The sequence below is a fragment of the Dromaius novaehollandiae genome, chromosome 22, assembly GCF_036370855.1.
Source record: "Dromaius novaehollandiae isolate bDroNov1 chromosome 22, bDroNov1.hap1, whole genome shotgun sequence".
Taxonomy (NCBI): domain Eukaryota; kingdom Metazoa; phylum Chordata; class Aves; order Casuariiformes; family Dromaiidae; genus Dromaius; species Dromaius novaehollandiae.
This window is the reverse complement of record NC_088119.1, coordinates 6,750,322-6,774,834: the sequence shown is the minus strand read 5'-3', so window position 1 is coordinate 6,774,834 and position 24,513 is coordinate 6,750,322. Positions and strand designations below refer to the sequence as shown.

At 48.8% G+C, this 24,513-nt stretch overlaps 1 protein-coding gene across 2 annotated transcripts in view; it reads left to right on the top strand.

Annotated features, from left to right (window-relative positions):
- Positions 1 to 24,513, top strand: part of ASIC2 (acid sensing ion channel subunit 2) — a 507,727-nt gene that overhangs the window by 434,296 nt on the left and 48,918 nt on the right. For both annotated transcript variants that reach the window (XM_026099448.2, XM_064524509.1), the window contains exon 2: positions 21,945 to 22,095. In XM_026099448.2, the coding sequence (XP_025955233.1) occupies positions 21,945 to 22,095 (151 nt within the window). The remainder of the gene's footprint in view (positions 1 to 21,944; positions 22,096 to 24,513) is intronic.

The window sequence follows — 24,513 nt, the reverse complement described above, 5'->3', positions numbered from 1 at the left end:
TCACATTGGTCATTCCTAGGCTGCGATCCGCGGTGCCTCGTGCCTCCGAGAAAGCAATGAGTATCGCAGTGGCTAAGTTGCTGCGCTTGGTTCTGCCAATAAGCTGGCAACTGCGGAAAAATTTGGGTGAAACGCTGCTGGGGATTTATTAAGAAAATCTGATTTTATGATATTTGGTCATTTGCAAGCAAACAGCTTCCTGGGGTGCTTCAGGAATTACAGGCAGCAGCGTTGCAGATGAAGATTTTGGATGTTTTATCACTGCTTATTGGGAACGCGAAAGGTACCGGGGTCATGCAACAATATTTAAGGCATAACTTTAATAAATCAGGGCGGTCTCAATAGCAAGGCGCTGAATTGTCCATCTCCAGCATCCCCATGGCAGCACCACTTCGGGATGTCAGCTGTGCGCTGGACGTGGTACCATAGGTGTTGTAAGGATGCGGCCAAAAAATAAAGTCTTTGCCCCAAAGAGGCTTTGGTCTAACAACAAGGCTGATGCATCTGTTTAGCTTTTTGCTTGTTTTAAGGAGATACGTTGAGCATCGCTGTTGGCATGTGTCAGCCCTCAGTGGTGATGGATTCCTCCCTATTAAAGAAAAATCCATTACGTATTTTTTTCTGCGATAGGGAAAAATCCCAGAGATCGTTATGTCTTTTCAAGTAACTAAGTGGTGGGTCGGGAGGAGAGACGCAAATTAACTCAATTGCCTTTTGGTAGAAACGCTGCAGCGTGCACTCAGCCTTGTTAGGAGACGACAGAGCTCACATGGGCGAGAGCTCCCTTAGCTCACCCAGCAACTAATTCCCAAATGGTCGTTTTGGCTGGTTTTTATCTTGCAGCTGGTTAAAAATCACCCACGCAAAAGCAAATTTGGAGTCTGGGTGCTCGCTGGGGAAGGAGACCTGGAAAAGAAGCTGCGAGCGCCCCTTGGCCTCCGTTCTCTTGTCGCGTGGCGGAATATATTCTCCTCTTACAGCACGGCGTTGTTTATCAGGGGTGACGCAACAGTGCGTGGAATCGATTGCAGGACTTGGCAGAAGATAAAAGTGCAGTATTTTACACCTTCTCTGCTTGCTGGAAGTCCCCATGAGGTTTGCACAAAGGAAAAAAGATCAAAAGCAGAGATTTCTCCGACTGGAGTGTCCGTCAATCAGGTCCCTCCTGCCAAGGGGCTCTGTCTGCTCCAGGTGTCTTCCAAGCAGCTCGCCCGGTTTCTCTCAAACTTTTGAAGCTTCAAGCGAGGTAGATTGAGAAAATAACTGCTCAAAAGGCGTTCCTGGGAAATAAAAGTTGGTAAGATTGTGCATTTTAAAAAACAAGGATGCAGAAAACATTGCTTTTATGGCATATCACAATTTTTTGCATGCCCTGTCTCCTGCTCCCGTCTGTTTCTGCGCCGTAGAGGCCAACGTCTGATGTCCCCTTTGCTGACATCCCCTTTGCTCTGCCAGCGTTAACGGTTGTTGTCTGGTTTATTCCCTCAAAGTTAAAGCCCTGGCGGTTGTTCTCTGCTTTTACGTAGTTTGTACTTTATTGCACTGTGACAGAAACTGGGAGTCCGACTGCTTCTGAGCTAAGGTCTCTATACTGCAGCCTGTAGTTATCCTTCATTTTTTATTTCCCGTTCTTCAGTTAAAAGCAGGAGTTTTGTTTAAAAAAAAAAGTGGAGAAGCAAACATAATTTGAGGTCTGTGCTGTGTGTTAATTTAAACTGCATGCTTAATTTCCAAGCACAGGCTGGTTTGGCTGCTTAGTTGAGATGGGTCTGAAGTTGATGCGCGTCATGTCTGTAACGTATGGACTTGCCCTGGGTGGCACTGCAGATACCGTTGCTTTGGACGATGTCCAACCGAACAAAAGTTTGGTTTGGGTGTTTGAGCCTTTCTGCTGCCGTGGCTGGATGCTTTCCTTGCTGCGCCTGTCTCCCGCGGTGCCCAGACCTCTTTTCTCGCAAGGCTCTTTGGGTTGAAACCCAGTAGCATCCCATTTTGGCACATCCTACATCACTTAGCATCGGGACCATCTTTCGAATCGGCCTTAGCATCTCTCCAGTCGGAGAAGTCTTAACCAAACCCATCCTAGGCCCTGTCAAACCCTGCGCATCGACAGCGCTGCTCTGAGGATAACGCTGAGACGGGGCACTGGCCTTCAGGAGAGAAACGTGCGTTTCAGGTTCCTGCTTTCTTTTCTACCTCAGCCCTTTTGTGGATTTGGCCCCAGTTTGTCCCAGCCTGCGTCCGAATGGAAAGATTGGTTGGATTTGTTTAGTTCTGCTTGGTTTCCAGTTCAGGCTTGGCTGCCTGGGGTCAGCCGGTCGCCTCTGCAATTTGTAATTTGCTTCTGCTTCAGGTCTGTTATTACGTTAACAACAATACGCTTTCAAGCTGTCAGCCCCTGCTTTGCTGATAATAAAATACGCTGCGAAGAACGCAGCCTTGCTGGGCGGCCGAGTCGCCCAGGAGCAAAGGGAAATAACCCAGTGCAATGACTAACCAAATTATAAGGTGTGGAGGGAATAATGACCCGAGTTATTACATCGCTGTACAGAAGCTTTTAGTATTTCAGACAGCTACATCTGTCTAACCTAACACAGCTTTGCTTTTAATTTATTAATAATTACTAGTCCCAGAAGATGGCAGTTTGTAGCGACTCGGGACATTCCCTCGCTGGTTGAATAGTCGCAGGAGTTCCCATTTTGCTTTCATCTCCAATAGTCCGACTTTCCCAAGTTGCTTCTGGTTCATGCTATTGCTGATGAGCTAAACGTGCTCCCTTCTGTGATGTGTTTGCTGGGAGCTGCTGCTCTCCCTCCTCGGTGGCTTTTTGGACCTTTTTGGTGAATGGCTCCCATAACTACGTGTTGTGCTTGAAACATAGCTGTGCCTGTGTCGGATACAGGACACTTTATCTCCCGAAGGCACCTAACTGGCTAAACCTCTTCTCAGAGGGAGCAAGGTTGACCAAGACCCATAAAGCCATTATTAAGCTGTTGAGATACCATGAAAACCCGTGGGACCGAGGAGCACGTACATCTGGAAGCACCTTGGGTTAGGGGTTTTGACTAGCTCCTCCAATGAGTCCCCATCACCTTGCTGCTGCACAAGGACCATGGTGATGGGCTCTGTGCACTGAGCAAGCAGGAGATCCCATGCCGTCTCGAGGACTCGTGTGCCTGGAACATTAGCTTTCGATGGCCGGCTGATGAGCTGCTTTCTCTGCTGCCTCCGCCACCATCATAGAGCCATGGTTTTGGTAAGATGGTGGTTAAGCCCAGCCTTGGACCATGGGCCTCTAGTGGTACGTGCTCTGCAGACACAGTGCAAGGGGATAGTCCCTGCCCTGAGGAGTTTGCAATCAGCTCATGGAGGAGCATCAGTCTTCTAGCAGGGTCAGCTTGATTCTTTAGTCGTTGCAGGCATAGACTGAAGCTTGGAGAAAGAGGTCACCCTCGATGGGGATGAAGGTGAAAGCGGGGCATGAATGGCAGGTGATAAGGGCTCAGCGAAAACACAAGACAGGGTCTTCCAGGATGAGTTGCCTTTAAGTCTCTGCCTCTGAATAGCTGACTTGGTTGGGAATATTTCTCCGTAAAAGTCCCAGACAGAGCGTGCAGGGCTCCCCGGGATCTGGCAATGCTTTTAAGAAGCCACTGGGGAGCCAGCAAAGTGCAGAGCGGTTCCAGCTGTGCTCTGCCTCATTTTCTGCATTTCGTATTTCATTCCTGAGGACGGCGGCAGCGAGACCGGGTCTGCTCGCCCGAGGCCGAGGGACTGCTCCACGCAGCTGGAGGGTAGCAAATTTGGGGTGGAAAAAAAAGGAAAACTGACTGCATTATAAATACATAACCCCGATACAGCTGTCACATACTTCCCCGTTGCTCGTGCTCCTTCGGCGTGAAGTGTTAGGTGGAAACTTCAGTGGGATGTAAGGAGACTCCGCAGATGGCTGGGAATATGGAGTTACAACAACAAACGGGTTTGGAAGGATTAAAGAGACGTTGTTGGAGGGATAATTTGAAGCAGTGAGAAAACCTGCATCTCTCCTGTCCCAAAGCACCAGAGACGGCATTTGGGGCTGGAGGGCTCCTGGGTTTAGCCAGTCTGGCAATGCTCAATTTATTTTTCTCTTCTTGGGTCTTTTGGGAAAGCCTGCATGCCTGCAACACTTGCTTGGGCTTCCTTAGGCAATGATGGGATGTCGGATTTTAAGAATTTCCTGTTGTTTACCCAGAGCTCGCTCTCCATCGATGCAGCTTCATTAACCACCCTGGCATTTTTGCACCTTGCCAGCTCTTTACCTTTGGGGCCACCACTTAAAACATGACTGTCAGGCCCATTTTTGCTGCAAAGAGGGTTTTCTGCAGCAGCTGAACGTTGCTCCCTGCTTCGCCTCCCCCCGCAAGCGGCAGGTTTCCATCCCCACGTGCCGGCCTCCGCAGGATACAGCCCCCGGCTCTGCGCTTTTCCCGTGCAGGGATTGTACGGCTCAGTCCAAGATCCTCCTTTTAGGTAGCCTAGGTGCAAAAATACCTCATTAGCCTGGTAAAGGTATTTATGAAATATTCTTCCCTATTATTCCTAAATAGGCCTGCGTGCGTTTAGGAGGGATATCACACGGAATAAAAAATGCATCAAATAAATTCCCTGAAATGGAGAGAAGGAAATCTGGATTCAGTGAGCTGCTCGCTGTTCAGATAGAGCGCTAAGGATCTGGGCCTTTCTGTAGTTAGAGTCAATTTAATTACAAAATAAAGCCTTTAGATTTCTGAACAGCTGGTCAGAAATATTTTTTAGAGGGGAATTTTGTTCCTGATTCCTGTGGACTTACTCCTGCAAAGTTAACTGTAAAATAAGACTGGGGAAAGTTGTTAAAGGCGTTGTGATACCTGTAATTTCAAGGATTGACTGTAGCACACGTTTTGAGAGTTCAGGGTATTTGCTGGGGGTTTTTTTGTTTGTTTTTTAAATTCTATGTATTTTCTCCTTGCGAAACTTTTCTCTGGTGCTTTTGCTGGTCATGAAGGCATGAGCCGATGCAGGATCCGGGACGTCGCTGGGTTTTGATGCAACGTTGGCGTCGCGCCGCTGCTGTTTTCCCTGCTTGAAAGGATCCGAGCACCGTTTCCGTGTAGCTCCTCTGCGAGCTTGTAGCACCAGATGAGAAAAACCTGGAATTACGCGCGCGTGCGCTATTTGGAGACAACCGCTTTGCATCCCTCCTTTGAGGCATTTGATGAAGTTAATGGCTGGTAAGTTTGGAACAAATAAAAAGTAATAATCTTCCAGGCCGTCTGTAGTCGGCCTCCAAAGTTCACTGCCACGAGAGGTGACTGCGTAGTTTTAAGAAGAGCTGGATTAATTTTGCAGGCGATAGCGTTTATGGTTCAGTAAGGCCATACCATTTACTGCGGAAAATCAACTTGCAGGCGTACGGGGTGGCGTGAGCAGATCGCTGCCGGAGTTGGGAGATGCCTTTCCCTTCCCTCTCTGTTTGACAGACTGGTCTCTTGCTCGTGGCAGGGTGCCGGAGCGGATGAACCCGGGGTCTGATCTGCCCTAGCAAATCTGTTCTTCCTCCGCTCTGGTGAGGGGACAGTTTGTGCCTGTGGCACTGGTGGACAGTGATGGGGAAGGTCTCCTGCATCTCCTAGATGTTATGGTGATACGTGGGGCTCAAATGGGGACTCAGCAGAGCTAAAAGCTCCAGCTGAAGAATTGGGTCCTTTGCAAGTAGGGATGAAGCCTGGCACCGTGCACGGCTTTCAGTGCTGATTTTATTGCATGCGGTGGGGAGCAGTGTTTGACAGAGAGCATGAGCCTGGTTTCCCGGGAGAGCCTGCCTCCATGGAGCGTGCAAACGCCGATGCTGGTGCAGACCCATGTGCTCCGGGGCAGCAGCACGTGTTTGAGGAGGGTGTGCCTGGCTTTCTCAAATTGATTCCTCTGTGGAGTAATTAATTCCTGCAAACAAGGAGCATAGAGCACGGTGGGAGCTGTCATCAGCTGGAGGAGTCTTACCCAAAGGATTTGTCTGCAGAAGTTTGCGGCATATCCTAAGAGCCTCTGCTAAAAAGCCCACAGGTGTGTAGATACCAAACTGCGCTGTTTGGTTGGGGTCTGGGTAATTTACTGGTGCAGTTACCTGCTATTTGGGTTGGTTTGCCACGAGGATTCAGCGCTTAGTGCTGGAAGGGCCTTTGCAGAGCCCAACATCTCCCTCTTGGCCAAGGCGGCTCCTGCAGAGCTACTTGAATAAAGCCCCCAGCTTTGCCTTGAACCTGGATGAGGCAGCGCCCTTCAGCAGTGGTTGGCAACTTCTGGTGGATATATACACTCGGCAAGCTAATTAAAAGGATATTCTGCTATTTTAAAACTGCGCTGTATATACTGAGCAAAGTCATTTCCTTTCCTGGGTTATGAATACCTGCTGAGGTTATTTCGAGCCAGTTCCCTTCCTCCTGATTATTCTGGTTGCTTCTCTGCTCCCCTCAACTAGACCCATAAAAATGAACCAGGTTGGCTTCGTTTCTATTTATACTCAATTCCAGATTGCTGCTGTTGCAATTTTTGGATTCCAGGCGTTGCGGCGGGCTGTCAGTCAGCTGAAAAATCATGTTTTCCCCGGCATTTTGAGTAGTCCTCCATCTACCTGTGCATCCCTCTCTTTGCACACTTTCCCAGCTGGTGGCTTTTGTAAGCGCATGGGACCTGTTGCGTCTGAAGGCCATTTGCAGAAGTCGGTCGCGATGGCCATCCACAGCAAGCGGATGGTCTCGCTGCCTGTCTGCCACGCTGTGTTTTTGCGCTGGAGCGATTGCTGGGCTTCGCACTGGCAGCGGGTGCTCGGGAGGTTGCTGGTGGTTGCTCCAAGCCGTCGGGGTGGTCAGGTCTTTGGTGCCTCCAAAGTGGGTGAGTTTGGAGCCGTGTGGCTGCTGTGCTTCCTTGCAGGGATAGCTCAGCGTCCTGGGACTCGTCCCTAAAGCACCTCAAATGCAAGATGCAGGCATGAATTAACTTCCAAGAAGCCTTCATACTTGCCACAGAGCAAATCCCATGTGTATCTGCATCTGCTTTGGACCAGGAGCCTGGAAGCACAGGGTGGGGGAAAAAAAACCCAACCAAAATAAAAATAACCCAGATTGAGTGGGATCTGAGAGCTTTGAGTTCCCAGCTCTGGCACGGATGAGAAACTTCATGTTTCTTGTGCCTTGATTTCCTCATCCCCTGATGCCCTTGATTATTTACAAGTGACTCAGAGATCTCTGGCTCTGAGATGCTCCAGATAGCAAAGTGCTGTTGTTTATCAGGCAAAAGTTTAATTGCACTTTTCCTTATCTCCCATGACTTGGAATGTCATAACTGGAATAGTTTTTTTTCTTTTTTTTCCTTTTTTTTTAAAAAGGCCTAGCTTTTAAATGTGAAAGGTCTTTCCATCAACCATCTCCGAAATAGCTCTGAAAATGAAGCAGAAGCAAAGTACAGGATAAAAAAAGAAATCCTTAGGGAAATGTTCATAGCATTGATCTCGGACATTTTGCTCGGTGGGGAAGCGGAGCCGGCCTGGCCTCTCCCCGTCCAATGTGTAAGAGGAAAAAATTTACAGACATCCTTTTCTTTCCATGATGTCCCGCTTTGCCCTTAAAACAAAGAAAGAAAAGCATCTATAGTGGGATCTTCTGGCTGTTCTCCTTGACTGGTCTCCATCGCCTTTTGACCACGTTTTGCTATCTTTCTGCCATGCTAGCTCTGTAAATACGCTTGGCTGATGTCAATACCAGGCAGAGAAAAGAGGTGTCTTGTTTTTCCTATTTGATAGCTGAGAGTAACCTCGGTGCGGTGCTTCTTTAGGCAGTCAGGACAGATGAGCTGTGTAAGCTGCTGTACCAAAGCACAATATATATGTTAATCCAGCAGTATTTGAAAATCTTCATGCCGCTCTTGGCACTCGCTGGTGCGAGGGTGTATATTAACTGGCGAAAATGAAGCCCCGGGGAAGATCACCGCGTCCCGCTGCAGAGGATGAGGCGCGTTTGAGGGGGGCTTTCCAGCGCCACGCAGGCTGGCGTCACCGGGGTGGTGGGAGCTGGGGGGTTTCTCCAAGCAGAGCGACGAAAACCGCCTGGGCTGGCCGGGCTGCTTGCAAGCAGCCAGCCCGAGGGGTGCCGTCTCCTCGGGAAGGGGCAGATGGACGCGGCTGCAACCCAGGAGACCTCCCTCGGCCATGCTCGTGCAGGCAGGTGCTTGCATGGCCGAACCGAGGGGTATTTTTTATGGAATAACCAGGGAGGAGCTGGGAAGTCCTTGGGAGAACTGAGCTTCGCCATCCGGGAAGCCCATATTTCGGTTCCCCCATGCAGGGACATCTCGTAGCGTGGGAAACTGCATTTCCCATGAAGAGCTTGGAGCCTGTTTCAAGCCTGAAACATGCTATAGAAATGCAAAGGAGGAGCTGGTGACCTCCCAACCCTTTTGGTAGCCGGTGGCCATAAATAGAGTCTGCAGAGGCCTCCGTCATAGATATCTCAAAGTTGGTTTGAAGATGGATGCGTGGCATGCCGCCATCTCCCTCGTGTCCTGTTGCGCAGGATACTTGCTGTAATGAAGCCATTTCTCTTTCTCTTGCCTTGCCAAGATGCACTGCTTTTCACGCTTGCTTTTACCACCGAGATTGGGCCTGTTGCTATAGTTCACTTGAAATACTGCGCTTACCCAGGAATAAATAAGTGGAATAAAGCATTCAGGATAAAAATACTGCCTTTGAGCTAATGGGAGTTTGTCTGGATTTCATTCATCCTCAGCAATTAGCCCAGCCCTGATGGAGGGGTGCAGGCGTGGGAAGATGCTCGTGCCTGGCCAGGGGCTTCATCTCTCTTTTGCCCAAAATACCACGTGGCTGCTGCCCAGTTGAGGGATGTGTATGGCAAATAGTGTGCTCACAACCTCTCCTACTTTTTGGTAGTGACAATTCAGTTCCAGTTGTTTTCCTAGGATTTTTGTATGTGATGTTGTTTGATTTTTTTTTTCCATGTGTTTATCTCCATGCTTGTAGTAAGTCATTAAAGAAGAGGTGTCCAAGTGAGAACCCCTAAGATGGACCAGCATTCCCACTATGACATCCAAATTCACCAATTCAGCTTCTTGTTGAGGTTAGCCCTACCCTGGTTTTTTTGGAAAGTCAGGGGAAAGAAGTTGTGCAAAGCTAATTTAGAAATATCCATCAGGGAATAGAGCACCCAAGCACTAAAGCAGCAGCCAAGCTTGTAACTGCACCATGAGCTTCTGTACCTGCCCCTGCAAATTGTGAAGGATCTGGAAATGCCCCAAATTAATGAGAACCCCACTTTTTTTTTTTCTTTTTTTTCTTTTATCCTCCTTTCTCTCTAGCACATGCCAGCTTGTTGGGAGAGCCGGGATTTCAATGCACGCTTCCAAATCCGTAGGTTGGGCAGTCGCTCGGAGCGTGGTTTAACAAGGTACTAACAGCACACGTACGTGCAGCTGAAAGCAGCAGCCCTCCGCTGCGGGGCCGAACGGCCCGCTGCGTTTCTGGAGCAGGACTGGGTCGCTTGGTGCTGTGGCTGTGCAAATAATAAATAACAGCTATAAAGTCTCTTGCTGAATCGGCTACTTCAGCGGCAGTTTAAATTAAAGGGCTAAATGAGGTTAATCCCTTAGCCACAGGATGCTCGCGGAGTGGCTGTGCTGGCTTGACTGCGGAGGTTATGGATCAGGGACCTGGGTGAGGTTTGAGGACACAGAATGCAAAATAATTTTGTAACTGTATTTTTTTTTTAATTTTCCCTTGAAAATAATCCTGTATTTGCTTGCTGAGCCTAGCTCTGCAGTGAGCAGCAGAGCTTGGCCGTTACTGCTTGCCGGCTCATGTTGGTGTATGTTTTCTATAGTCCAAATCTGATTTGGTCCCAAATAGGAAGCTATAAAGAATGATTTATATTAACCCAGTGCGAGTCGACTGGCTTTGCTGAGAGCAACATCTTCACCCCAGCGATGCTGTGGCTGGAGATGCTGCTGTGAGCTCCCGTCAGCAGAAGTGCAGAGCCGCCAAGCTCGGCTGCAGCCCATGCTGGGCTCAGTATTGAATCCCATATTTTCCTCAAGTGTAGTTCTGCTCAAAAAAGTGACTGTAAAAATGCCATCGTAATGGTCCCTGTTTACAGCCACTCAGTGGTTTCTAGATCGAACCTGCTCCATCGACAAGCATTAAGGGCGTTTTGGTTTGGTGTTTTTTTTTCCTTCCCATTTACTCTGGAATTGGAAAGTTGGATTTTTTGTGTCCTCGGCAGTAATAATAATATAAAAACGTGGTTGGATCCCTGGGTGACTGTTCTGTGTCTGAAACGTGGGCCAGAAAGCGATGCTGTCACTGTCCCCCTGCTGCGCTGGCTCTGCCAAGCTAAAAGGAGGAAAAATAGCAAAAAGAGTTGGCTTCCTTTTGGCAGTCGACTGAGCAAGCTGGGCTATGGTTGCTAGCTCTCTTCTGGCAGTAAATTTTGCTTTAAATTTCACATATGGGATGGTTTTTTTACCTCACCATAGGAAAGGAGCTGTATAGAGCTGCTCCTCCCTTCCCCTGGTTGCAGAAGGAGCCTCAGGAGCTGCGTTTGGGTCCACGTTTTATATTAGAGGCCCAAACTTAAGTGAGATGAAATCCACTTTAGCTCTTCTTATTTTCCCTGCGGTAAGGAGACCGCTCGTTTTGGAGCTGTCGCTGGGAATAATTTAGCGCCGGCTGGGGACAGACGTGCTGGCGTCTTACCGTTGGTAGCACTCCTTCATCTGCAGGATCTGTGGATGATGAAACGCTGGATGCGTGTAACGCATGGTTCAGGCGTGTGAAGAACACCAGTCTCTGCAGGCGGTGCATCCACTTGCGGATCTTCTGCACTGAAACGCGCAGAATAGCTAAATGTGATTAAGAGCTGAAATTCCATCGCGGGGCCTGAGAGATAAAGTGCCATTGCTGGTGGATTATTTTATGTGACAGATGGGCCTGAGAAATTTCTAAGGTGGCTTCAGCACATGCTTTCAGATGATGGATTTGTTAGTAGGAAGCTATTCAGATTTTGGATGCTTTTGTTCTGAGCCTGTCTGGCGAGAAGCAAATCTAATTTTTTTTTTTTACATGTTTTCAATTCCCGCTCTTCTGATATTATCAACTCCTTTAAGGTGTGTAGAAGATGTGATGGGTTTCTCGTATGGTCTGTGGGGCAGAGGGCAGCTGGAGCGCTCCAGCGGTGTTTGGGGAGACAGGAGCCAGCAGATTTGGTGCGAATGAAAGCTGAGGAGCATTTTCTGCTTGAAGGGCAGCAATTCTGAGCGCTCTGGAGTTTTGCAGGCTGTTTTAGTCTTGCCGAGTAGGCTGCTGGGGACGAGCTGGGGGAGAAGGTTGTAGGGCAGCTGAGCGGAGCTGTGGGAATATAGCATGGGTCAATCAGCTAATGGCTGATTGCATTAACAGCCCTGTTGCCGTTGTTTCTTCGCGTTTTAGCGTATGTCTGCGCGGTGGGAAGTGGAGATGCAAAGAAGGACTGGGTGGGACATGCTGCGTCCCCAGCAGACGGTCAGAGCACCTCGCGGGCTTGAATGCAGGTGTCCTCACATGCTCCCATGGAGTAAGACACTGCCAATATCCCTATTTTACTTATCTGTAGACTGTGTTTTCCCAAAGGAGGTGAGGCACATCAGGGCTGCCTGTGCTGCCCTTTCTGTCCTCAAGACTGGAGTCAACACCATGCAGACATCAAGAGCACGAGTGATGGGGAACAGCTAAGTTTGCTCCAGGGTGCTTGGGCCGTTCCTCACCGGAGAGCGCTGGGGCATCGCTGGGAGGTCTCCGCGCTGCCAGCGGGTCCATGGGAAAGCGCACGGTGCTCACAGCTGCTCCAGAGTCTGCTCTTCCCAACGATGTAGTCCTCGCAACAGCCAAAAAGAGCGTTTCTGCTGACTTTGAGCATCTCTAACGAAAGTGCTCTGAAGTGCGTTATGGAAGCATCTTTCTCAATTGACTCTAGAGCGAACTTGAGAGCCTAAATGCCGGTGCTCTGAATTATGGCTTAATTACGTGCCTGATGCCAGCTAAAACCTGCCATGCAAATCACTCTGTGCACGACATGTGGGAAATAAAACCGTCGCCTGACCACACGGTCTCGGCCATGATGGTCCCTGACTTCACACCGAGCCCTGTGCCGGTTGGGGATAGGGTTTGCATTTCTCCTGCCCAAAATACTTCATTTCAAGCACAAGTTGTGAACGCTCTGGGCTGCAAGCGGTAAAAGCCTCCCGGGATTTTAAGCCTTGCTGGAAACAGAGAAACACTGTTTTCAGTGCGATGGTTAGTACTTATCTTTTCTGCGTAAGGATGAGGGAGTAGTTGCTGTTTTTCCTTTGGAAAAGGCATGAGTTGAAGTTTTCTCCCAGTGGGAGTATTTGGAGCTGTTTGTCCTTTTCGTGCGGCTGGCACTTCTCTTCTGCGCCGGCTCTGCAGAAACACCGGGCTTTCTAGGCGAGGAATAGCCTAAAAAGCTCCAGACGGGAGGCAACAGTTAGTAGCAAATAATGCTGGCGTCCGCTGGGAGGGAACCGTCATGCTGATTCTCAGTATCTCATGAGGGTTGCTGGAGGGGTTGAAGGCCACGATCTGGCAATCTCAAGCCACACTCACCTATGATGAGCACTGAGCAGCTCATAACTGTGTCAGCATCTCTGCTTTGGCCTTGGGGTGTTGCTTGATGGTTTAAAGGTGCTTGGGAGGTCTGGAGATGGGCAAATCGCATTTTCTGGAGAACTCATTCTGGTATATGATGTCCTTCTGCAGCTGGAGGGGTTTGGGCTTCATGCTGACATCGCAAATCAAAACATTTTGTCCACTCTCTCTGCTAAGATTGCTTAGTGCTCGTGTTATTGCCATCGCTGGATGAGTGCTGGAGGGCTCCGTGAGATCCTGCTGGATGCTCTCCTGGTGTTTTTGGCAGAGCCCATGCAGCAATACTGCTTGTAATAAAGTGCAGCTCATTCTCGGAGCTGCAGCTGCTTCTGGGCTGGAGACCTAGCTGCGCTGCTGCTTGGTAGGGAATTTAGCAAGGGTAATGAAGAACAGTTCGTTAGATAATTCGAGGGGGATAGTTTAGGAGAACAGATTGTAATTATGATCCGTATGAATCCTGGCCTTCAAGCCATGCGCTGGCACCTGCCGAAAGGCTCCTGCTGCTGCTCTGCTCAGCGCTTGTCTGAAGGTGGATCTGGGTGGAGGCAGCAGCGTTGCGGAGATGTTGGTCCTCCAAGGAGGAGTGCGACACGCCGAGTCACCAGCCCTTCCCCTCTTCCACACCATCTGCTCTTTCCTTAGGGCGCGTTCCAGATTTTGCATGTAGTCTGGCAGTATCGCTGTCCCAGCCTGGCGTGTCTTGGGCCACTGACCTCGTTTCACCCTCGTACAGGCTGTGTAGCTGCAGACGGAGCAAACGCTGAGCGATATATGGAGCTGGTGAACGGTGTCACAGTTGTGCCGGGGCATTGATTTTCACGAGCTGAGAAGGCTTTTGTAAGAAGGAAATACAGCCTTTTGGAGACAGCCGAAATCTCACGGTAGATGACGTTCTGCGGTGGGTTACTGGAGGAGCAGTCAATGCTACTCTGCAACCCAAATCTTGGGAAACTCAATTTAAAAGATATTTGCAGAATTTGTGTTCATGTGGAAGATGAGCCTCTGTGGGAACATGTAAATATTGTTCCTTACTACCAATCTGGTGGGATGGAGCGCCTGTCACAGCATTCTGCCATCGGTTTGTTATGGGTGGAAGTAATTAATGCTTGATGGAGATCAGAGAGAGGGCAGCAGTTTCCTCAGTTTATGGGCCAATATAATTCTCAAATGTTTGGAGCCTCACCATTATAGTTTATTCATTTGCTGCCAGAATATTAGTGCTATATTTCTTTTTAAATATCCACTCAACCAGTGCTAAATTGCAATGATAGCTGTGGAGGTGATTTATGCCAGCTATAAGGACCCTCCATAAGTACTCACCACTCAAACAAATGCTTGCACCAATATGCTGTTACAGGGAGTGGCTGATTGCACAAATATAAAGGAGACGGCAATGTCCCTTAGCGAATTAAATGCACTACCCTTTCCTGCATCTCTGTGCTGCTAGTGTTTAACTGTTCTCAAAGGCTGGAATATAGGGGTATGAATTTTCATGCACTGACCACGTTTAATGCCATCCTGTAAATTAAGTAAGTTACAAATACAGCTGGTCCTGCCGAGTGGCAAGACAACTGGTTTTGAAGGCAGAGTCATGTCTTGGGCGTGCTATATATTATGTAGCAGCTTATCTGCAATGGTAGGCTATTACATTTGGCACACTGGCCGCTCCTAGTTTATAGAAGAAATAGTACTAAAGCCAGCATAGGACTGTCTTAGCCTCGGGCAGAATCTTAGGCCCTCGATGAGTTCTTCTTTAAAAACAACAAACTTGTGTAAAACCAGAGATGACATCCCTGCTCTTCCTGAACTGTTTTTTGGCAACCGTGCCCGGAGGGGTGCGGGCAGACATTGAACTGATTGCGTCGAAACATCTCTCTGTCTTGCCTTGCGGAGTTGCTTGACATGCCCCACCGGGATATTTCGGTCTCGGAGGCCGAAAGGAAAACCCTCGCCTTGTAAACATGTCTCTGACAACCTTTATGGCTCTGCTTTCCACAGCTCCAGCCCCGTCGCTCTTCTCCGTTTGAGATTAAACCTGACAACGTGAAGGATGGGTAATATTTTGCTTGTCTGACTTGCTTGTGTGCCAGCTTTCCGATAATACAAAACAAGCACAGATTTAAAGAGCAACCCATGGCGACTCTTTGAAGGGAAGAAGATACCAAAATATGCTGTCTGGATGCATTTTGCCTCCTGGGTTATGCTGATTCTTGCCTTGCTTTATGGTCTCTTGAGGTGGCCAGCCAAATCATCTTTTGAATCCTGAGGTCTGCGGTTCTTCATATTCCCCTGGTGTTTTTGTCTCAGATGTGTCAGCCTCCCCCGTGAATACCTGAGTGGGGAGTTTGTATTCCAAAAAGCCACTGGCAGTCTTCTCCCGTGGCTGCCTCACAAGGGCACTCCAAAAGCTGGCTAGGCTTGTGTCTCCCCTGCCCTGCTGGTCTCCTGGCACCCTCAGGACCTCCCCAAACATGTCACTGTTGGTCACTGAGCCCCAGCTCTAGGACATGACTCTAAGATCCTGTTTTACAGCATGGCTCTCTAGGTAGCTGAGATGTTACTGCCTTGCCTCCTCTACCCGTGCCCCGATGCTGTGCCCTGCTGTGGGTGCTGTGCTCACTGCGTGCGTGTGGTTGGGTACCGCAAAGCATCTCCCCAGAAGCAACCACTGCTGCTCGGGCAAGTTCCCTGCATGCTGGGAGCTGGCACCAGCCAAGCGCAGAGGAGCCCAAACTGCCCACGAGGACCTTTGGGGCCACTGTCCAGGAGGACACTGGGCTAGAAGCGCATCCAGGTTGGGAAAGTGGCCAGAGTCCGACAAAGCAGGAGTTTCAGGCACAAATTTGCCCTTTAGCTTTGGTACCCAATCTGCTAGGTGTCAGGAATCCCAACATTTTTCCCATGTGTTACATCGGGAATGGTGCTGCCTCTTGGCTTTGTGCATCGCTCTCGAGGAATGGGCTGGGGCAGGTGTCGGTGTGGGATGTTGCACCACCTTTGTGGCTTTGGCCTGTTGTCTGGAGTGACGTTTGTGTACTGTGGGGAGGTGAAAAACACTCAGTCCTTTTGCTTTTTAATAGGGTACTTGGCCGGTTTTATCTCTTTCACCTGTCAGCCTCTCCATCTATCTACCAAGTATTTGCTCTCTCTTCTTGTAGTATTGGAGACCCTCCACGCAGATGAAGTCCCTAATGTAATTTTTTTGCCTTTCCAATTTTCTAAGGAAAAATCTTGTCTCTGCCTGGGATAAGGATTTGGTTTCCTTCTGCTTTTAAAACTGGGAGGGAGATGAAATCCTTTCTGCCAGTTAGGTTTGAGCTCTCTTCTTTCCAAGCTGTCACTGCTGTCTTGTTCTCCTTTGGAAAGCGATCCACTTGGGATTTGATGCTTCAGAAACCTGTTTATTACAGGTATGAGTTGTGATTCACTATTTGCAGCTATCATTTCATTTTAGATGATGTACTGCTCCCTCCTGCTAGCGTGTGAACAAATGGACCGTCATGATGCACTTGTATCGAGCCAACTGGACTGTGCTGTTCCTAGCACCTCGAGTGAAATAATGACATGGCTCGATGCCACTGCCTGCTCAGCGGGTGCCACGGAGAGAGCTGGGAACTACAAGCTACAGGAATATATTGTGTGTGCATGAGAAGCTCAGAAACAGGGTCGTCTTTCCTCCTGATCAGATCCTTTCTTGTCGCCTCACGTGGGTTCCTGCGCAACCCCATCTCCATCCTAGTGATATCCTCCCCAGAGCCTCTCAGTGTCTTGCTTTCAGCTGTAACGCATCTTTTTGGGAAAGCCTTAAAGAGAGGATTAAGTCTACAGATGGTTATCAGAGCTAACTGGAAAATGAGCCCGATTCCCACTTGGATAAATGTTGATTAAAATGGGGGGAGGAGGAGAATCATTGAAGTTCTTCATGGAAAATGTCCACTTTCTGATGACCTGTTGAAGATTAGAATACATTGGTTAGGACATTTGGGGTGTATCACATCTAGCTCAGATGCTTCATGTTCCTGTTCTCCTGGGCTGGTTGAACTGCTGAACTGTGTGACATTCCCCGTTATACCTCATGGTGTCCTTATAAAGAGAAGGGTCTTCAGCACCGTGGGGCCCTTGGTTGCGATGGGCCATAGGAGATAGAGTTTGGGTCACAGAGAGGAGAATGGCCTATGTAGAAATGAAATGACCCTGAAATTCTGCGGAAAAAATCTCCAAGTGGAGATGCTTCTACTTTTAGATGCTTGGTTTCCTCTCTCTGCTTTCCCATTCCCCTGCCTCTATCCCTGAAAAAACTGAAGAAGCAAGCATTTTTGGAGGAAAAAGGAAAAAAAAAAAGATGGAAGACCAGTTTTGCAGCAAAAACAATGTTCTTGCCAAAAGCGTTCCGCCATCCACCAGCTCCACTCATGCACTTCGTCTCCAAGCTGTTGGAGAATGGTTTGAAGGTGGGTAATACCGTGTTTTTCCCAAGGATCTGTGCTGTCAGAGGGAGGTGAACTGATCTCTGTTCCCAGCGCCAAGTGGATTTTGCTGTTTTTTGGAAAGTGTCTTTCTCATCCGGCTCTGTAAAGTTCCTTTGTTTTCCTTTCCGCTCTGTTGTCCGTGACGCTGTTGGAAGCATGATGAGATACATGTCTCTAAGCCTTTGCATCCCGATGAGATACATGTCTCTAAGCCTTTGCATCCCTCAATTGTGGAGAAAATGATTGTGAAGGATGCTAATTTGTTTGCTTTTCAGTGGTTAGCACCTTAATCAAACAAACAGTGTCTTGCCTTGTCAGTGAGCTCTAGTCTGCATCTTTGTCTCGATTTTTCGAAAAGTAATTTACAGACTTCAATTACTTGTTTTCACCATCATTTTGCTCCATATCAAAAGCATAATTTATCAGCAGATACCCTTGCCCTGTGTATGCTGACTCTAAACAGTGAAATACCTTCTCTTCCATTATTCCAGTCAGGCTCAGCCACATTTTGAAAATCAGGCTTTTTTTTTTTTTTTGGACTGTTGGTTTGAGGCGCAGCAGGATATACATCTGTCGCTCTGAGCTTTTGAAGGTGCTGTCTTCTGCTTCGTGCATCAAGTGTGTTTGAGACGCCCGTTACTCTGCTTTCTAATTTCACGGGATACATGTTTTTTCCTTTAGGCACTAAAGCAGGGATCATTGTGTCATTCAAATACTGTTTCTCAAGTTTAAAAACATGTTCGCCTTTGCGCTTAAACATGGATTTTCAGATGAGCTGTCAAAAGTAACTAGTGATCCATCAGAGAGAAAAATTGGGAAATTGTATAGGTTATTCTCAAGGTAGATGTTTCTATTTTTTTTTCCTGGTTTGTGCTGAACCCTATTTGTATTTCAAGTCAAAAGATTAAGAACAACAAAAAGTGCTGCTTTCCCCTAAAACAAATGCACTGAGGTTAAATCATTGTGTTTTGCCTTGCATTTACTGTCTCGGTTGTACCATGGCAGTTGATAAATACTGGTGTTTCGCTTTCCGAAAAGCTGTATTTTTTCATCCTAATAATTTGATAATGGTCCAAATCCTTCCGAATCCGTGTCACGTTATCACAGAACCACAAAGAGCTGGGTAGGAGGAGAGAGAATCCACTGAATCCTGTTTTTTTGTTTCATGTATTTGTGATTCCTTTCTGCCTGGGAACAGGGCTAAGCCTTGCAGAAGATTGCCCGAAGGCATCCCCGGTTGCCGCTCGAGCGCTAACGCTGCTCTGTCGTCCGTGGCTTAGCGCTGCCTTCCCAAAGAGTCCCTGTTAGCAACCTTGTCCTGTAGGGAAAGCCTCTCATTTCTCCATCTTCACTTTATCCTCTTTGGTTTTCACTTCTCCGTGGTTTCCCACTTAGCCCTGGTGATGCTCTTATGGAGCGAGATGCCGGATGTGAGCAGCGGGAACGGGCAGCGTGCGGCTGCGTCGCGTTCCCTGCGGATGCATCTACAGGAGCGTTTTGATTGGATCAGGAGTGTGCTCTTGAAGTGAATCTCCCAGCTGGCCCCAGTTACCGTGCTTTGGTTTGCTTTGAGGAGCAGGTTTGGAGCACGTGGACTGGATTCCTTGGGGATGAAACTTAGCTGGAAGATGTGCTCCAGCCCAAGTATGCACCCAGTCCGTGGGAGCAGGCTAGAGCTGGTCCAAAGCAATAAAAAGCCCTGAAATATGTCTAGTGTCAGGTCCTCATCACCAGCTGTTTTGCTCTATAGGTCTTCTTCTGGTCCATGCGGTTTGCTGATATAGGCATTCCCTGTTTTATCCCCTGTTTGGTCTCTTGAGCTGGACTCTTTCCTGCTGCTTTTGCATGCTGGTTCTTTGCCAAGCTACTAAGCCTTGTGGTGACCCTACCTGAAAATTTCCACACTGTTTGCTAGCTCTTGATGCTTCAGCAGGTTCCTCATTAGGACAAGAGTTTATGTTCTCCATATCATGATCATGGTCCTGGTGCAGTATTTGGCTGTACAAAGTCACAGGTGTAACCGCCTGATTTGCAAGGGTGATGCACACCAAGAGCCTTAGTGAGGACTGGTACTTGATGATGGCCCTGAAGAGCAGCAGAAAATAGCTGGGCTTCTTTGGAAAAGTCTCCTTGGAGAGTTCTTGGAGAGATGTAGGTAATGCTTCCAAGCGCCTGGATTTAAGCTGCATCTCAGGTTGTCCCCTGGGCTCACCATTGCCCAGGAACAGATAGGGGACTGGGAGGCAGTTGTGTTTTGTCCGTACGTAATTCGGCACATGCTGGACTGTGGGTCGCTGTGGAGGTTTCTCATCTTCTTGTGCTGTGCAAGAGAAACGTCTGCCGAGGCCACGTGTGGGCAGGGCGGGCTCCTGCCCGTTGCCGGCAGCCTTCCATGGACCTTGGTGGCTGCTTGCTGAGGGGGGAGTGGAGGAGGTGGAGGAAGGTCCCTTCCTTTTCAGTTCACTATGTGGTTGATTTTTCTGGGATGAGAGGTCCCAGAAATGCTGTTTAAGTGGGCCCCAGGCCCCTGTCGTTTTACATCTTGTTTGATGGACAAACATACCCTTAACTGGAGCTTTTACACTCTGAAATTTTACAGCTGCAAAGGGCAACATAAAAAGCCCTATAAAATTGCCTGGATTTATTTGGCTAAAGACTAGCCTGAGTGCATCAGCAGCTTATTCAGCATTTACAGTGTGCTGTTGCTTTAGATATAAGCTTGCTTGTTTTCCCATGATTTTCACTAATGCAGGTTTTCTTCTTGCTGTATTTTAAACTACCCTAATTAGAAAGTTTTTACTTCTGCCTTCAAAGCGTATCTGGCTAAACCTATCTGTGGGCACTGGCTGCTAACACAGGCTTACTGTCGTTCAGATTATCTTTCCAGCTTGAATGGTTTAATAGGTCAGTCGAGTATTAAAAAGGGATTTTCACTTGGATAAAATCTTTTTAAAAGGGCATATTTTTTTCCTGCAAGCGCTTCATATTCTCTGTATCTCTTTTGCTCCAATTGGAGCTTTTAACTTGAATGTGATTTTATGTCCCGGCTTAGTTTTTCCACCTGCTTTCCTGATGCTGTGATTATAAGGCCTGTGTCAATATTTGATGGGAATAAATTGCCGATGACTCCGGCTTTTGGTTGGCTTTATGAATCATCGTGGGGTCGTATGAGCTCAGCAACCGCGTTAGCTCATACGAGGTGTTAGATGGGGCTGCGGCCAGCGTGCAGCTTGTTGGGCGCTCTCTGCTCTGGATATTCATTAGCGGTGTTTGCAGAGTGCTTGCTGCTTGGCAAACGGACTTTGCAAAACTGTGAGACGGTGGAGCGAGCAGAAGACTCTTTTGCTCCCTGTTTCACACCGACGCTTGTCAGTGGTCATAAAGTTGGGGCATTTCTATGTGGCTTGGAGCCTAAACCTGCAGCCGGCCAAATTCCCGTCAACACGGCACTGCCAAATCTCAGCGTTTTAAGCCTGCTGGAGTTAGTGAGCTGTTTCAGAGCCCCGACTGCTGTCCCGTGTGATCCTCTGAGCATTTCAGCTTTCTTTTTTTAGTCCCTATTACTCTGGGGAAAAGATCTTAAAAATTTGTATATCTGATGGTCTGAGTGCACGGCATAGGAGGGAGCTGGGCTTTTTAGTCTGGGGGTTTTTCAGATGCTCTTGCAATTTGGGGAAAGACTGAAAGCAGGAATTGTCAATGCTCGAGACCATCAATCCCCCCAACATCAAAGATGCCACATCTCTGCCACCCCACCAAGAGTCCCCCCCACTTTGAAACCCATGCAAGCCCTGCTTTGCAGAGCTGTCATTGCCCTGGCAGCTCCCATCTAGGCTTTTTCCAGAGTTTCTTTCAGGAGAGGAGCCAAAACAAGATTAAAGAAAGAGCAGAAGTGATTGAGGAAGTCTTTCCTCATTTACTGAGGCATTTTTAAATCATATTTATTTTCCAGGGGAGTGGTAGCATGAGGAGCAAACGGGATATTGCATTTCGGTGTTGGGGGGAGTGCAGGCATCATGCACGTTGCTCTCTTTGGATGGAAAGCAGCAGACATGAGCAATGCGCACAGGTCGTGGAGCTCCGTGCCGTCAAAATGACTCCTTGGTGGGCATCCAGTTGGATGGTGCCTCGCTGTCAAGGAAGCTCTTTCCTTTCTGGATCTGCTCATCTTCCAGAGCTTTTTATACTACTGAAGGGGCTTATTTCTGACTCGTAAGGGGGCTTGCAAGGGCCATCGGGAAGTGGCACGGAGAGGCACAGATTTCCCTGCCAGCAGGACGCGGGACAGCTGGCAGCGCGATTTGTCTTGGCGTAAGCGTCGGCTTTGGCATGGGCGGTTGCGTTTTTCTGGGACTAGGGAGGAATATTCCCCCTCTAACCCTGCAGGCAGGAGCACACAGCGGGGCTGGACCAAGGATCCTGGCATGAAACTGGGGAATTGCGTTACGTGTCGGCACAAGCTCACGCACTTGCGTGTATGTGCATTTCTCGGAGAGCTCACATGATGTGAATCAGGCGAACTGCTGCTGAAGACATTTATTGGCTGCTCTAAAACAGCTTTGCCTTCCTCCTAGCATCCCTTATTTTCTATAAGGAGACCACAATACGCTAAATTACTAAACTGGGTTAGATTTGTCTTCTGATGTGCCCTCCGAGCTGCAGCCCGGGGCCGTTTTTCGGCGCTCTGCCTGCGTCCAGGTGGGAAGACGTGTGTGTTATATGGCACTTTCTCTTTTCTCTCCTCTCAGGTGTTTACAAAATATGGGAAATGCTACATGTTTAACTCAGGAGAAGAAGGACGGCCTCTTCTTACCACAGTTAAGGGTGGGACAGGCAATGGACTGGAAATCATGCTAGACATACAACAGGACGAATATTTGCCAATATGGGGAGAAACAGGTAAGACCTTCTCTTTCCTCCTGCAAATGTGCGTGAACCATTTTTTTTGGAAGGATGGTATGGGCCCTTCTCCCTTTCACATGGTCCCAATCCCCAGCTTTGCCTTTCAGCCCATGTCTAAATCTCATAGTTCTTGAAAGCTGCAAGAGGACCCTGATCAGTAGAGAAACAAGTTGCTTTTCCAAATTAATTGAACTCCTCCAACTTAAGGGTTGGAGTTGGACAATTAGCTGAAAGTTCCCTTCCCCTTGGTTGCTCCCCAGCTGGTTTGTGCATCCAGCGTCCGTGCTGGTGCCCTGCCTTGGGGTCGGTGCTCCTTTTGGGGATGGCTGAAGTGTTTCTGCACCTGCCAGTCTGCCCTGCTCCTCCCCGGGAGCCTCGTGTCCCAGCACAGCCCAGCGCAACTTGGATCTGCTCCTCGGTGTCCACACCTGACAGCGGGGACCAGCATTTCCCTGAACCGCTGCGGATCCGTGAATGCTGATTTTGGGCATATCGGCACCAAAGAGGTGTCCCCTCTTTGGGGACACCAGATAGGAGGCCCATGCCCTGTCCTGGAGCTAGGGTGGCTGCTCACAGGAGACAAGTGGTGTGGTGTTCGCTTCGGATGCTCCAGCCATTCCCTCTTCCCTAGAAGGGTGTCCCTGGGAGGTTGCGTTCAAGATGGGCATCCGGCTTACGTGGGTGTTTTCCTCCTCCTTGCTGAAATTTTTGAAACGTTCACTGCCCTAATTTCCATCTTTGCTCGGGTTAACGCTGCCTGGCCTGCCCGTACGGTCCTCGGGCTCTGCTTGTGGCATCGTAACGTCGGGGCTGGACGGCATCCGTCCCCGGACAAACTTGGCCAGTTCAGGCATCTCCTGCAGTGCCAACGGGCTGGACTTGAGCCCTTCTGTCCTGGTGCGACAGGAGGAAGGTACCGTTCGGCAAGACTGTGGCTGTGCGCTGCATGCCGTGGCTGCAGTTTTTGCAAGCCTGCATTTACGTTTTAAACAAAACATGCCAAGAAAAAGTTGGAAAAGTTGCCTCCGCTGCACCTCCGGAGAAGGACAGCCGCTCTGTTTCCCCGGCAGTTGAAGCAAGGCAGAGCATTGCGTTGGGACCTTTTCCAGATGAGGTTATCTGTGTTTATTTTTAGATGTTGGGAAAGGTAGAAGAGCAAAATATCGTTCAGGCGTTTGCGCCCTGTTTGCCCTGGCCCCCTGCACGAATTCAAGCCCCCGTTCAAACTCCTGTTCGACAGCGAAGAGGACAGTTGGTTGCGTTCGTTCAAAACTTAAAATTTATTTACGTGCTTTTTGATTGTTATTATTTAAATGCATTCCCACAGTCCCATCAGTCATTTAAAATCGCACAGGCTTTTACAGCAAAAGCCTTTGCCTTACTGTTTTTAGGGAATACACAAAGGCAGGCTGATGGGGCCGGCTGAGGGGGAGGAGATGGTGGTTTTAGCTAATTGTTTTTGACTCCTCGCATTTGTCTAAAGCCTTGTCCTTTCAAAGGCAAAACAGCCGCTCACACAAAAGAGAGTGGGAAGATGAAGTGCAGCTTCCACCTCTGATGTTTTATCATTTAGTGCCTTGGAGGAGCCCCTGGGTGCAGGAAAAAGCTTTATTAACCACCTCGGGACAGAGCGGTTTTGGATCCCGCGAGGTTTCCAGTGGGGAGACGGCCCCTGTGTCACAACTTGTGCTGTTCTCGCAGTCGGGTTGCTTTTCCTAGCTAGCTTTTGCAGGCGCTTTAGGAGGACCCTCTCCAGAAATGTTGCCTGTAGAGCTTTGCTTTTCTATTCCGGCAGCACCAGGAAAGGTGGCTCAGTCTCAGCTGGGTAAAACAGACTCGTTACACAGGAGGCAAAAAAAAGAGAGAAAAGGCAGGAGAGAAGCAAGTGGGGAAATAAGGTGGGAGAACGAAAGATGAGGGAGGAGGCTGGGCCGTCCGCTGGAGCTCGCTCTTCTCTGCCGGGTATCTCTGGAGAGACTCGGCAAAAGTCCTGAAGACCTGCTGTAGCCCTCGCACGTCCGTGTGGTGGGAGGTCTTCCGGGCTGCCTGTGCCGTGGCGTTTGGTGGGATCACATCCAGGTGCTCTTTTCAGGCAAGTTTCTAGTCCCGTGGGTTGCAGAGATGCGTGATAACATCTGGCTGTGGTTGTGGGCTTGGAAACCCACAAAGGGGGAAAAAGGGGGGGGAAAAACCCCGCAAGTGCTTTTTTGTTGTTATTACTATTGTGGCATTTTAGGGTTTTTTGAGGCCAAACTTGATTTTTGATCACACTTGGAAGGGGGCAATAAGCTCCTTTGAGTTTCTAATGCCCTCCAAGGTGTTCTGCTCCCCCCGTGACCACCACTGTTAATCTCGCAGAAATGTATCTTAAATTTGTACGGTTTGTATGCGCCTCTCTCCATCTCTCTGAAGACA